The sequence below is a fragment of the Mus musculus genome, chromosome 7 (genome assembly GCF_000001635.26).
Source record: "Mus musculus strain C57BL/6J chromosome 7, GRCm38.p6 C57BL/6J".
NCBI lineage: Eukaryota > Metazoa > Chordata > Mammalia > Rodentia > Muridae > Mus > Mus musculus.
The window spans coordinates 126,463,137-126,476,958 of record NC_000073.6 but is presented as its reverse complement, the minus strand read 5'-3'; the positions used below and the strand labels follow the sequence as shown (position 1 = coordinate 126,476,958).

Here is a 13,822-nt window from a genome sequence, read left to right as displayed (position 1 = left end):
GGTCTGGAGAGAGAGTTCAGTAGTTAGGAGCACATGGTACTCTTGCAGTGGGCCATTTATATACAGATAAACCACACAGATATGGAACATAATTTTTAAAAAATCTTTTAAAAACAAAAGACTGAGTACACCAGAACTTGTCTGTTTTTTTCTAAGATTTTCTAACTCCATGGGGGCAAGATGGCACCTCTAGACAAACGTTCGTTATGTGCAACAAGTTCTTTATCTATATCCATCTTCTGGGTCACTTGCCTCTGGGTTCCAGGATAGCACTTGATCTAGTCAGCTAGTTGGCTTTGGAGATTTTTAATTTTTTTTTTTTTAAATTTTGAGACATGGTTTTCATTGTTTATCCCTGGCCATCCTAGAACTTGCTGTATATACCAGGCTGGCTTAGAACTCAGATATCCACCTGCCTCAGCCTCCAAAGTGCTGGGATTAAAGGCATTGCTCCTTACTGCCTGGCTTAAATTTTCCAAAATTAATATTATTTTATCTTATATGTGCGTTTTGCCTGCCTGCGTGTATGTACGTGTCCCTGTTGAGGTCATAAGGCATCAGATCCCCTGGAGCTGGAGTTATAGTCAGTTCTGAACCACCATGTGGTTGCGGGGCCTCTGCAAGAGCTGCTAGTCTTTTAATCACTTAGCTCTCTTTCCAGCAGTGTGACTTATTTACATTTTATTACCACTTTGTTTATGTGTATGTGATGGGGGGGGGGTATCACACATGTGTGGTGTGTGTGCCATGTTCTAAGTCAGAAGCCAACTTTCCAACATCCTTTCTCTTTCCACAGTGGGTTATGGGGAGGGAATTCTGGCTAATCAGGTTTGCATAGAAAACACAAGCACTTTTACTGAAAAGGCATCTCACTAGCCTAATTCTGAAAATTTTATTGATGATCTTAGAAAGAGTGATACTCCTTACACTGAGTTGCTTAACTATTAGGATTTAAATTTGAATCTATGGAAAACCATCTTGCCACACCAAGAAGACTAGAGCCCCTCTGTGGGTGAAAGCGACCGACCGCACGAGTAGAGTACAATCACAGATGACAAGCTATAGACATAATCTTTTGGGCCCTGTCAATGATCCCAATCTACTCTGGCCTTTTCAATTACTTCAGCTGTAGTGACGCTGGATCAATGCGAGCTTGGGTTGCTAGAAGGTATTTGTGCGCAAGGTCTCAACAGCACTTTGTACCTTACTTCGTCATCCCTCTAACTTGCCCTGAAGCCTCTCTTGAACTTCAAGCTCTATCTCTATGTACCTACTGATGACCCGCAAGCATGTCCAAAACTGACCTCACTATTGCTGTCCCAACTTTAGTTCCCGTCTAAGGTAGAGCCCTCCAGGACCACCTTGTCCCTTTCCCCTAAAAGACCAAGGTCGTTAAGTTCAGGCTCCGCCCACTCCACTCGGCCTCCCAAGGTCACCGCTACATCGCTCGCCAGATCCCTGGGGGCGGTGTCCGTGTACCCCTCGATGCAGGGCCAGGCGCTCTAGGCTGCAGCCAGCTCTTCAAAGAGCTTTATCATCTCGCTGATTTCTTTTAGTGGGCGGCTACTCTCTCCGCTCAAGTGGCTTCTCTATGGTTAACTTCTCGCCTTTGTCTAGAATTTGCTTCGGATGACGGACCCAACGCCTTCCCACAGCTGCCTCAGTGGTTCCTTTTAGGTACAACTGCCGAAGCCACGGGAGCTTAGTGAGACCTGTGTTGGCGTAGCTCCTGAAAACCTCGGCGCCGAGAACGATGGCGGAAGTGAATACGAAGGTGCCCTCCTTCTTACTGCTCTTCTCTATGGTCGCTTCCTTCCGCGTCGGGGAACCCGTCCCAGCGCCTGCGCAGAAGCGCGTGCTGGGAGCCCGTCGCGGAGGCGGGGGGCACAGGGAGCGGGAGCTGCGGCCGTCGCCGCCGCCGCCGCTGCCGCCGCCGGAGCTAAGCGCGGGGACCGAGATGCAGGTGGGACCGGAACCGGAACCCCCCTCTTCAAGTGCCTCTTTCCTCTCCGGACTCGACCCTGTCGTCTGAGAAGCCTGGGCGGGGGTGGGCGTGGGGGCTCGGGGCTGGAGGGGTGCTCGGCTCCCGAGAGGGCAGCAGATAGTTGGTCCCTCGGAGGCTCCGGCCCAGGGGCTTGTGGAGGGTGTCCAACGACTAGGATCGGGTCCGAGTGATTAACCACGGGGCCCGGAGGGTCCGAACCTGGAGCGCAGCCTGCACCCTCCACCACCCGCCCTTCTGGAATGTCAGAACTAAGCCAAGAGGCAGGTGCACCGGAAAACTGTGACTGAGCCGTCTTGGCAGAAGAGAAACTGAGTCACCAGTCCAGGAACCGCAGGGTCAGCGGGCCTGAAGGGGGCTGGGTCGGCCAGTAGTGCTGAGGGCTGGGTGGGCCTGTGTGAGCCGAGGTAGCCTCTGGCTGGGGACTGTCTCTGCCGTGCCTGCGCCTCTTGGCCCCGATTCCCCTGTGCTCTGTGACTCCCGCATCTCCTGGCTGCTTCTCCCTGGTTTGGAGTTGTCCCTGTGGTTGGAGCCATCGGAGTATGTAGGAAAGGCCAAGGAGGAAGGGGAGGGGGGGGGGGTCTCTGACTTGCAGCTTGGTTGTAGGCTTGATGAAGAGGCTGGCATCACTGATAGTTTGGGTAGACTTTCCTGAGCCGTCCAGAGGTGTCTCCTTTCAGTCGATCATAGGGCAGGACCACTCACCAAAGAGCCACCGGTTGTAAATTACATATGGAGCTCTGTCACTTTCTAGCTGTGATGTAAGAGTTGGGGCACCCGCAGAAGCGCTTCCTTTCTGGAGCGCAAATGGGACCCATCATACTGTCCTCCCCCATAAAAAATAGTTACAGTGGCAGTGATGTCTTGTGTGCTTACTGTGGAAAGCATAGACATGTTCCTTGTCATTTCATTTCTCCTGACAACTGTAGCAGGTAGCGGTTAGTAACTGTGTTTTACAGAGACAAAAGCTAGGTTCACACAGCTAACAGGTGGACTGAGCTGGGGCTTGAGTCCAAAACTCACAGGTACACTCCCCAGGGAGTGAAAATTCCTGAGCCCCGGCTCCGTGCGATGCCTTACTTCTGTGGCTAGTAAAGACTTGTCCTGACCCAACACACCATCTCTTTTTCTCTAGCGCTGCTATCACTCAGCCCTAGACTGTAGGGGCAACCCAGAGATTGGCCTTCAGCCAATCCAAGTCTTCCCACAGGGCTTAAGTGCTGGGTTATAGGATCAGCTTCGAAGACAACTGAGCCTTCAGTCCAACTTCCACTCATTGGACCTATGATGCAAGGTCTTTAAAGGGTGTAATCCCTGCACCCTTTGGTCCCCTGAGAACAGAGCAGTGGGAGCTGTGGTCGAGGCTGGTCCAGCATATCCCTGGAGACTAGAACTGTGCAGTGGGAAATGCGGTAGACTCTGAGTTCTGGAACTTGTTTGAATCTCTGTTTGAATCTCCGTTTCCTCATCTGTAAGAGGTTAGTAAGTTGTCTAAGGAAAGGTAAAATGACCTTGTAGAGCCCTCTGGAATGGCACACTTAAAATGTGTGATAGTTAGGGAAGGTTTTGTCTTAGAGAAGGGATGGCAGTGATCTTAAGAGTCCCCTGTGGGGTAAGATGCTCCAAGGCCCTTTCCTGGGTCCCACAACAGGGAGAGGGGTGACAAAGGCAGCAGGATTGGGCTTAGCATCCTTCATCCCTGGGGTATATGAGGGTTATTGATCTTGAAGAGGGCAAAACAGTTTAGTTCTCTTCGCCTGTTGCTCTCTGAGGAGCCTGGAGGGGAGTCCCTGGCCTGGGCTGAGATATAACTCAATCTCACTTCTACAGTAACTCAGTGTATGTGCCTCTTCTTTCTACAGCTGTTGCCGCACATCCCGTGTCTTCTGGCTGCTTCCCTATTTGTTCCCCGCAGGCTTCCCTTGTCCTCCTCCTGGGGCCCATCATGAATGGTGCCCCTTCCCCAGAGGATGGGGTCTTCCCTTCTCCGCCAGCGCTGCCACCACCCCCTCCCCCAAGTTGGCAAGAGTTCTGTGAGTCCCATGCGAGGGCAGCTGCCCTGGATCTTGCCCGACGTTTTCGCCTCTACCTGGCCTCCCACCCACAGTATGCAGAGCCGGGAGCAGAGGCCGCTTTTTCTGGCCGTTTTGCTGAGCTCTTCCTGCAGCACTTCGAAGCCGAGGTGGCTCGGGCCTCGGGCTCACTCTCCCCACCTGTCCTGGCTCCATTGAGCCCTGGTGTGGAAATCCCACCATCACACGACCTGTCCCTTGAGAGCTGCAGGGTGGGTGGGCCCCTAGCAGTGTTGGGCCCTTCTCGATCTTCTGAGGACCTGGCTGGCCCCCTTCCTTCCTCAGTCCCTTCCTCTACAACATCCTCAAAGCCAAAGCTCAAGAAGCGCTTCTCCCTCCGCTCAGTGGGCCGTTCAGTCAGAGGCTCTGTTCGAGGCATCCTGCAGTGGCGGGGTGCCGTTGACTCGCCCTCCCAAGCTGGGCCTCTGGAGACCACATCCGGCCCTCCAGTTCTAGGTGGAAACAGCAACTCCAACTCCTCGGGTGGTGCTGGGACAGTTGGTAGGGCATTGGCTAATGATGGCACATCCCCTGGGGAGAGATGGACTCATCGATTTGAGAGGCTGAGGCTAAGTCGTGGAGGGGGAACCCTGAAAGACGGAGCAGGAATGATACAGAGAGAAGAGCTGCTGAGTTTCATGGGGGCTGAAGAGGCTGCCCCTGACCCAGCAGGAGTGGGTCGTGGAGGAGGGGCAGCTGGGCTGACCTCAGGAGGAGGAGGGCAGCCTCAGTGGCAAAAGTGTCGCTTACTGCTCCGGAGTGAAGGAGAAGGAGGAGGAGGAAGTCGCTTGGAGTTCTTTGTACCACCCAAGGTGAGCCCACAGGAAGGTGGGTAGCTGAAAGTGACAGTGGCTGGAGAGGAGGCTCAGCTCTGCAGATAGCTGTGGGGTTACTAACCCACATACACAATATTGCTGTCCTGGGTTCAGTGCTAACTGTGGGCTCTCAGTTGCCATGGGGGGATCTGAGACCAAAGAACTATTACTTTTTCACCTTACCTAGGAAGGAAGGGTAGGTGAATGGAGGGAGATACAGTTAGATTTGACACACCAAAAACTGATTCTTCTTCCCTTTCCCGCGTAGGCGTCCCGACCCCGTCTCAGCATTCCCTGCTCTACTATTACTGATGTCCGCACAGCCACAGCCCTAGAGATGCCTGACAGGGAGAACACGTTTGTGGTTAAGGTAGGAACCCCAAGCTCTGTCCCCAGAGAGTACCTGTGCTTGAGAAAATGCTCTTGATAGACTTAGGCACATATCTTCAGCAGCAGGATGAGTATATGTCGGGGGCTTTGAGTCTTCCTGGGGCTGTGGTTTCTTGTTTTCCTCAGGGTTGGATGTGGCCTGTAGGCCTCCTACCCACTGCCCTTGCTAAAGCTCCACCTCTTGGCCCTGTAGGTAGAAGGCCCTTCAGAGTACATCCTGGAGACAAGTGATGCGCTTCATGTGAAGGCCTGGGTGTCTGACATCCAGGAATGCCTAAGCCCCGGGTAAGAAGCCTGCCTCTTTCTGAGGGATCTGGACGTGGTATGGCACCTCTGTCTCTCCTGGTGACTTTCCCCAGCGCCATTTTCCCTGTCTTTGTAGACCCTGTCCTGCTATCAGCCCCCGTCCCATGACCCTTCCCCTGGCCCCTGGGACCTCCTTCTTCACAAAGGATAACACAGACAGCCTGGAGTTGCCCTGCCTGAATCATTCAGAGAGTCTGCCTAGCCAGGATCTGCTGCTGGGACCCAGCGAGAGTAACGACCGCCTGTCGCAGGGTAAGGTCGAGCCCGTGTGAGCTGCTGGGCCAGCTCTGTTCCCTAGCTGCTCTACCTATGACCTACTGACTGCTTGTCTTTTGTCTCTGAACATACCATGAACTCTTAAGTCACAGTTTGCCATTTAAAATCATTACAGTGACCACCCTGCATGGCCCCATAACCAACCTTTCACACTCAGCTCTGTTACCTTTTTTTTCATAAGCCACCTTCCAGTAGGCCACCACTCTGTCTAGAATGAAGTAATGGTTTTCTTGAGCAGGCTTCCAGAGTACTTAGTGGACATCTTTGTTTCAGTCTTGTCATGTATCTCAGCATATGTCAGTGGCCTTTGTACCTCCTGTCTGTCTGTCTGTCTGTCTGTCTTTCTTTCTTTCTTTCTTTCTTTCTTTCTTTCTTTCTTTCTTTCTTTCGTTTCCTTTCCTTTCCTTTCCTTTCCTTTCGTTTTTCGAGACAGGGTTTCTCTGTAGCCCTGGCTGTTCTGGAACTCACTTTGTAGACCAGGCCGGCCTCAAACTCAGAAATCCGCCTGCCTCTGCCTTCCAAGTGCGCACCTCCTCTTTCATCCTGATCAAACACTGACACATGCAGAAAAATATCTGTCTGGCTCAGCTCACCTTGTAGACTGCCTCTATTCTACCCTTTTCTCCTGACCATTGGCTCTTGAGTTTTGGCTTCATAGTGCCTGGCACAAGGGCTGCGTTCAGTCAACAAGAAAGTTATTACAGACTGGATTGTTAGAGCTAGCATAGACCTTACATCAGATTGCAAGTAACCGAGACCACAGGGAGGAAATGGATTTCCTGAGTTTGCCGACAAAGACGTGCTGCTGTGCTAATCTAGGTTCTGACGTGGCTGTTTTCTAAGCAGTGTGGTGATGTGTCTGCTGGTCTAGGCCTGATGTTTGACAGATGCTCAGTCAGGCTCTAGTGTATCGCTGGCTGCATGCTAGGCTCTGGGGTGGATGGGGAACTCAGGTATTTCAAGTGGGCTCTTTGGTCTCCATGGGTTAACTCTAACTGAATTGGTAAGACATTATTCCTAATAAAAAGCAGGTTTCTAAGGGGGGGGGGGGTGGTCTGCTTAGTGTCTTCTGAGCATTCCTAGCAGGGCGCATCATGGGAACTCAGGAGGAAGAGAACAAGGGAGATGAAACTGACAGAATGTTGTACCGAGGTGAGAGATGAGAGTAGCTTCAAGGGCCAGGAACCTTATTGAGAGCTGACATGGGAGTGAGCACCAGGATGCTTGGAAAGGGAAGAACGCAGGTGAAAGTCACGTGACTCTGGCCTGAAGGGGAAGGCTCCTGCTAGGCAATCACAAGATGACAGTCACTGGAGCGTGTTCCCAAGTCTTCTGTTGCTGTAGGCTGACCTGCAAGCTGTAGCCTCAGTCTTCGGAGGCCCTCGGTACAGGAATGGACCTCCTGACATTTTTGATGTGCTTCAAGATGATAGTTCTAGTCTAAAAGAGACAGAGGGCTCCTTTCTAATGTGGACATTTTTCAGGGCTTCTATCCCTACCCCACCAACCTTTGCAATAATCTTTCAGCTGTTGATTCAGAAAAGACATAGGCACATTTGGATTCTAGGACCTCCTCGAAATAACCCTGGTCCCTCAGCCGTACAAGCAGTGTAAGTCAGAACCATCGTGACAATCCATCAGGGTCGCTCCTCCAGAGGCACGGGGGCTGGGCACGCAAGTGGACAGCCAATGGGGAGATGGCAGGAGCCCAGGCCTGCAGGAGCAGAACCTGTGTCATTCTCAAGTTTGGTCCCTCTGTTTTCTTTCAGGAGCTTATGGGGGCCTCTCAGACCGGCCATCGGCGTCCTTCTCCCCTAGTTCTGCCTCCATTGCTGCCTCCCATTTTGATTCGATGGAACTGCTTCCTCCAGAATTGCCTCCTCGAATTCCCATTGAGGAGGGGCCTCCAGCAGGGACAGTTCATCCCCTCTCTACCCCCTACCCTCCCCTGGATACTCCAGAAGCAGCCACAGGTATTGGGTGCATGTGTATTTGTGTCTGGTTTGTGATCCTGTATTGGAACTGGAGGGATCAAGCCGGGGAAGAACCAGTGACCTGGTGTCTCAAGGGGAAAACTGGGCTAGGGAGAGGCCTCTGACACCTGCTTTTCCCTCTCTCTCCTTCCTGAAGGATCGTTCCTGTTCCAAGGGGAGTCAGAGGGGGGTGAGGGGGATCAGCCCCTCTCAGGCTATCCTTGGTTCCACGGCATGCTCTCTCGACTCAAAGCTGCCCAGTTAGTGTTAGAAGGAGGCACTGGCTCCCATGGTGTCTTCTTGGTACGCCAGAGTGAGACAAGGCGTGGTGAATATGTCCTCACTTTCAACTTCCAGGGCAAGGCCAAGGTGAGTGGCCCTGAAGGAGAATCTGGGGATCTGGGGATCCCATTGTGCAGGGGAGGAAGGATGTCTAACTGACAGGGACTTTAACTCCCACCTCACTTGTCATCCTGCCCTCAGCACCTGCGCTTGTCACTAAATGAGGAGGGACAGTGCCGGGTCCAACATCTGTGGTTCCAGTCCATTTTCGATATGCTTGAGCACTTCCGGGTGCACCCCATCCCTCTGGAGTCTGGAGGCTCCAGTGATGTTGTCCTTGTCAGCTATGTGCCCTCCCAGCGGCAGCAGGGTGAGCAGAGCAGGTCTGCAGGGGAGGAGGTGCCCGTGCACCCAAGAAGTGAGGTGTGTGTGCCAGGAAGACGGGGTTGGGGGGGTGGAGGAAAGGCCCTGTTAGTGGGGAGCAGGGCAGTCAGGTACCTGGGCAGGGACCTAGAAGGGAAGCAGAAGGCTGACAGGATGCAGGCAGAGGCTCCTCTTGGGGCAGGGGCAGTGGAGAGCTGGGTGCTGCATTCCCATTCCATTGGACCCTCCGCGCCATCATTGTCTGTCTCCTGGACCCATCCTCCTCGGCCTTGTCTTTGGCCTTTTGGGGGATTCATGGCCTGATCCCCTCCTTCCTCCCTTGATGTCTGATGTCCCTGTCTGATCTCTCACTTTCCCCCACCCACCATCCCATCTGTCCCCACGTTGCCCCTCCCCTCCCCTCCCCCAGGCCGGGAGCAGGCTGGGAGCCATGCAGGGGTGTGCGAGGGCGACCGATGCTACCCCGATGCCTCCTCCACCCTCCTGCCCTTCGGAGCGAGTGACTGTGTGTAAGTGTGGTCCTCTCACCACCGCCCATGATTCATCTTCCATGGAGGGGGGTTGCTCAGGAGATGGGACATGGGGGAGATAGCACATGGCTCCTTGGGGAGGACAAGCAAAGGGGAGGTCACCATAAGAACTCACTTCCTTCCACAAGCAATGTCTTCTCACCATTCTTATCCAGAACGGAGCACCTCCCGTGACCCAGCCCAGCCCTCTGAACCCCCTCCATGGACAGATCCCCCACATCCTGGGGCAGAAGAGGCGTCGGGGGCGCCAGAAGTTGCGGCAGCCACAGCCGCAGCAGCCAAAGAGAGGCAAGAGAAAGAGAAAGCGGGCAGTGGAGGGGTCCAGGAAGAGCTGGTCCCCGTGGCTGAGCTGGTCCCCATGGTTGAATTGGAAGAGGCCATAGCACCAGGCACTGAGGCTCAGGGTGGTGCTGGCTCTAGTGGGGACTTGGAGGTGTCCCTAATGGTACAGCTCCAGCAGCTACCACTAGGGGGCAACGGAGAAGAAGGGGGTCACCCCCGAGCCATTAATAATCAGTACTCATTTGTGTGAGATACCTGCCCACCCTCCATTTTCCTGCTCCCAGCCTTAAGTTGTGAGACTGAGCTGGGTAGGAACACAGAGGAAAGTGGGAGTCCCCTCCCTACATGCTTCCTGACCCTTGTCAGCCAAGGGTGTGTATGTTGGTACAAGTTGAGGTTCATGAGCCCTGTTAAGTCCCCAGTTACTACACACTACAGGTGCCCTTGCCCCAGGCCAAGGACTTGGGCTCCGTTACCTCCCTGAGGGGCTCTTATGGTCAGCCCCATCCCTGGGGGCTGTTTCCCCACTAATAACCCCCAACCCAACCAAGGGTGAGGGGGAAGGGCTGTCAGTTATATTAAGGTTGTTGTTGTTGTTTTAAACAAAATGGAAAAGCATAAATAAATAAAGGGTTTATCTCAGTTCCATCATGATGGCTGTGGCTGATATTTGGAGTAGGACCTGGGATGGGCGGATAAAGCTGTCTCTTGAGCTCAGGCCAAAGAGCTGGCCTGGGTCCAGGCCTTTTCATCCTCTAGTCAAGGCCTTCAGAACCACCTCTCTGCTCCGGTCCCCTTGGTTTGCTGAGTGCTTCAATGTAGAGCTCAGCAGTACTTTTGTGGGTTCCAGCATGTTCTGTTTTCAGGGTGATGGTATCTCTTAAGACGGTGTCTTATGTAACCTAAACGTACGATCTTCCTGCTTCAGCTGCCTGTGTGCTGAAGGAATTATACTGCCACGCCCTGCCAGTCTGTTCTTTTATTGGGACAAGATAGTGAAAGATGGGGTCACCAAAGGCCTTTACTTCACTGAATTGTTTTGAGTGAAACTCTTACCGTAGGAATGAAGCAGGCAGGAAATGCTGAAGTCGCAGGGCTGGGGAAGATTGACTGTAGCGGTGCAGTCTACAGAGGGGCCCAGGACCAGGACTGTCCTGGCTGTGAGGCCTGCTGCTGCCTCGTTTGCTGTATGAAGCTAAAGGCAAGGCAAGCGACTCTGGGCCCTGACAGCCTCTGTGTCATGTGACGTTTCAGCTTAGTTGGTGCTGCAGACATGTTTTGGCCTAATTGTTTCTGTCTGACTTAAATACTCGTCTCGAGGCTTCCCTCGAGAGTCTCAAGTTCCAGTTGCCTGGGTCCAGTTCTGCACATTCCCTGTCCCTACTACCCCGCTCCTCTGAGGTCCGAGCTGTTGGTTGGCATGGAGTGACTGATCACTACCATCAAACTCCCATTTTTAAATACAGACCCTGTCCTAAACACATCTTTCTGCACTGCATCTGTGTTTTCCAACGGGGGTGTCCTGGCTTCCCAGCTTAGGGGTGGGATATGTGTGTGTGTGTGTGTGTGTGTGTGTGTGTGTGTGTGTGTGTGTGTGTGTGTGTGTGTGAATGTGAGGCAAGCAGGATCTGATGACTCCCACCTACTGTGTTTCCCCCTGCCACCTTCCAGTGTCACTCTCCTCCCCTGGGAAAGTGGAACAGCCGATCTTCTGTCCCTCAGCTTCTGCCCCACCTCCAGGAGGCCCTACCCACGCTCATGACCTTGCTATTCTGGGCCTGTGTTAGTTCTGTGAGGAGACGGACAGGAGACAGCTGAGCTCACGGGCTACCGAGGATGGGGGTTGACTGGGGGAAGCCTGCTGGCTCTTACTTTACATCATCCCTGGAGCTCCCCAAATCGTGGCCTTGACTAGGGATTGAATTGGCCCTGTTGTGGAGGTTGGGTGGAAGGCAGCTGGAGACCTCGGTGCTGTGTTCTCCAAGTGAGATTGTTGGAGCTAGCCAATGGCCAGTGAGGGTTGTAGCACCTCTGTGGGAAGGCCTGATCCCCTCCTAATCTCATGGCAACTGGTGTTCAAGGGCTCCCCTCCCCCCATGCCTTGCCACCTTCAGGGACTTGCCATCCTGAGGTGGGCAAAAAGATACCCCTAGACTAACCTGTTCTGGCTAGATCTTCTAGGAGACAGTGAGACCCCCCTCCCCCCAGTAAGTCTTGTATGTGGAACTTGGGAGTGGGCCAGGCTCTGTTCTCATGCCTCTCAGAGCCAGGCCTTCCCTCAGTCTCAGAACTCAGGAGCAAGGACACCATCAGTCTTGGTGCCTTGGGAAGTAGTCTGTGAAATGACCTCATCTGCTCTTTCCCACCCCAGGTCAAAAGTGTTGTCCTGCAGCTCTAGGCCTCTGGGCCGGTAGCTTTCTCTCTCCAGCCTTCATTTATCTCTCTGGGAAGCTGGGAGAGGTAGAACCGAGTAACCTCAGAGAGCCTCTTTGGCAGGAGTGTCCTGTAAAGCCTGCCTTCTTTCCTCACTCAACTGCTTTGAAGCTCAGTGTCCCTGCTCCCGCTCGCTCTCCATGTTTGGGCATTCCTGCTGCTGGAAGCCTGTACCCCTGTCACTCCTCCAGGTGCTGCTGGGGGGAAGCCAGCTAGGGCCTGAGCCATCATGGCTGCTGAGCCTGCCTCTGGCCCCAGATGGAGGGTCCTGGGCCAGGCAGAAATGCCTGTTTATGTGACCCCTAGATTCTCACTCATTGTCTAAGCCCTACCACCTCGGGTCACAGCAGGACTCTACCTCGAGGGAGGGGTTTGTGGGAACTGTGAAAAGAGGGTGGGAAGGAACACCTTGTCCTGACTTCACCCCTCCCCCAAGTCTGGGCAGAAGGCAGGATGAATCCGAGGCTCAGCCCTTCATTTCTATCTCTCGGTGTTGGCCAGTGGTCACCCCAACAAGTGGGGCTTCTTTTTGTTCTGTGGGCTCTGCTGCCTTATCATTCTGTCTGTGCACTGGAGCCCTTGTGTGGGACCTGCTCCTTGGTTCTTTCAGGGAAACTGAGGCCTGGGTAGAGGTGGGACCTGTGTTCCAGGGCTACAGTGCTGCTGGTCCTCACTGACCTTTCTATCTCTAGTCCCATGGAAACTTTACTGCCTCAGTTTCCCCCTGCTTGCAGCCTGGCCCATATACCCCGGCTGCTCCTCCTCCAGCAGCTGCTTGGGTGGAAATCAAAAGATACCCCAATGATGAAGCGGGTGGGGAAGGGTGGCTCAGAGCAGCTGCTCTTTGGAGGAAGCTGACACCCAGGCCAGGCCAGCCCTTCAGCAACAACTTGTGGCTTTGCACCCAGCCTCTGGGGCCCCGCCCACAGGACTGCCACTGCCCGAACCCTGCTGTTTCTTTTCCCTCTTCTCTTTGGGCTTAGGAAGTCTGTGCTCTTTGCTCCCAACTCTGTTCTGTCCCCTTTTCTCCATACCTTCTCCCCTCCCTTCCAGAGCCTCTGCTTCATCCAGCCTCAGGGGTCCTGCTCTCAGTCACTGGCTTGGGGCTGGCCCAGCTCCAGAGCACTCCTGCCAGCCCTGATCCCCATTCCCTCTGTGAGCTGTTGCATCAGGGTGAGAGTTTCAGAGAACCCCACACTTCTGGGGGGGTCACCATGAAGCCCTAGGGTTGAAGGCTAGTGTAGGGTGGGGAGATCCTTACTCCCCCTGCCCCACCCTGAAACACCCATCCCTCCCCCTCTTCCATCAGCACATTCCGTAGCCTCTTGGGTTACCTGGCTGCCTGGGTGTCCCATTTTCTTCGGGGTGGGGTGGGGGGGATTCCCTGCCAGTTTCACAGGGGAGCTAAAGGCTGTGTTCCCAGAGGCTGAGCTAAAGCGGTAGTGGTGGGGGGAGTTTAGGAGAGACAGACAGTCCTGGCTTTGCTTACCAGGGCCTGGACACTAAATCCCTTGTTGATGGCTGCAGCAACCCCTCCCTAGGGTAAGGTTACCATCTGCACTGTCCCCTTGACTATCTCCCTTCCCTGGTTCCCTGTATCTCTCTAGAGCTACTTCCTCTGTCCCCAAAGATGCGCTCCCCTTTCCTTTGATCCCCCAAAAGGCTTGGAGAACTTCCTCTGCTAACCAAACACATTAGGCAGGGGAGGAGACTGTGACAGTGGAAAGGGGTTCATGATGTCAAGACCAGGCTAAGGAGTGATAAGGCCTAAGGGCCAAGAGGGCTTATGGAAAGATCTGCTCAGGGGTGGGCTTGGAACTGAGAATTTAGTGTAACTGGAGAAGTTGAGGCAACTGGGGGTGGGGTCAGTAGCGGATGATAGAAAGTGACTTTACTCCCCCCTCCTCTCTGAGGCTGGGGCCACCTTTGCGTCCCTTGTGAGTGACACCTCAGGCTGCAGCCCCACTGTTCCTCTCTGTCAGCAGAAACCTCTCTCTCTCCTGACCCCTCCTGCTGGGGTCTCAGCCAGCCAATCCCTGACCTGGAGGAAGGGGGAGCCTGCCCCCCCCACTCCCTC

The 13,822-nt window shown here is 53.9% G+C and overlaps 1 protein-coding gene across 17 annotated transcripts; it reads left to right on the top strand.

Annotated features, from left to right (window-relative positions):
• Positions 1-308: 308 nt before the first annotated feature.
• Positions 309-9,966, top strand: Sh2b1 (SH2B adaptor protein 1). Of its 17 annotated transcripts, NM_001289540.1 has the most exons (11): positions 1,829-1,963; positions 3,344-3,480; positions 3,865-4,886; positions 5,158-5,259; positions 5,473-5,564; positions 5,662-5,837; positions 7,631-7,834; positions 7,992-8,203; positions 8,318-8,486; positions 8,910-9,009; positions 9,186-9,966. In NM_001289540.1, exons 3-11 carry the CDS (start codon positions 3,948-3,950, stop codon positions 9,202-9,204), a joined length of 2,013 nt encoding a protein of 670 aa, NP_001276469.1. In that variant the 5' UTR covers positions 1,829-1,963; positions 3,344-3,480; positions 3,865-3,947; the 3' UTR covers positions 9,205-9,966. The 17 variants fall into 17 exon arrangements, 15 of the variants coding, with proteins under 15 accessions (XP_006507544.1, XP_030098121.1, XP_006507541.1 ...); XR_003946424.1 differs by lacking the exons at positions 3,344-3,480; positions 8,910-9,009 and adding an exon at positions 7,389-7,471 and having other exon boundaries at positions 1,818-1,963; XM_006507485.4 differs by lacking the exon at positions 3,344-3,480 and having other exon boundaries at positions 1,819-1,963; positions 8,318-8,539.
• Positions 9,967-13,822: the final 3,856 nt, after the last annotated feature.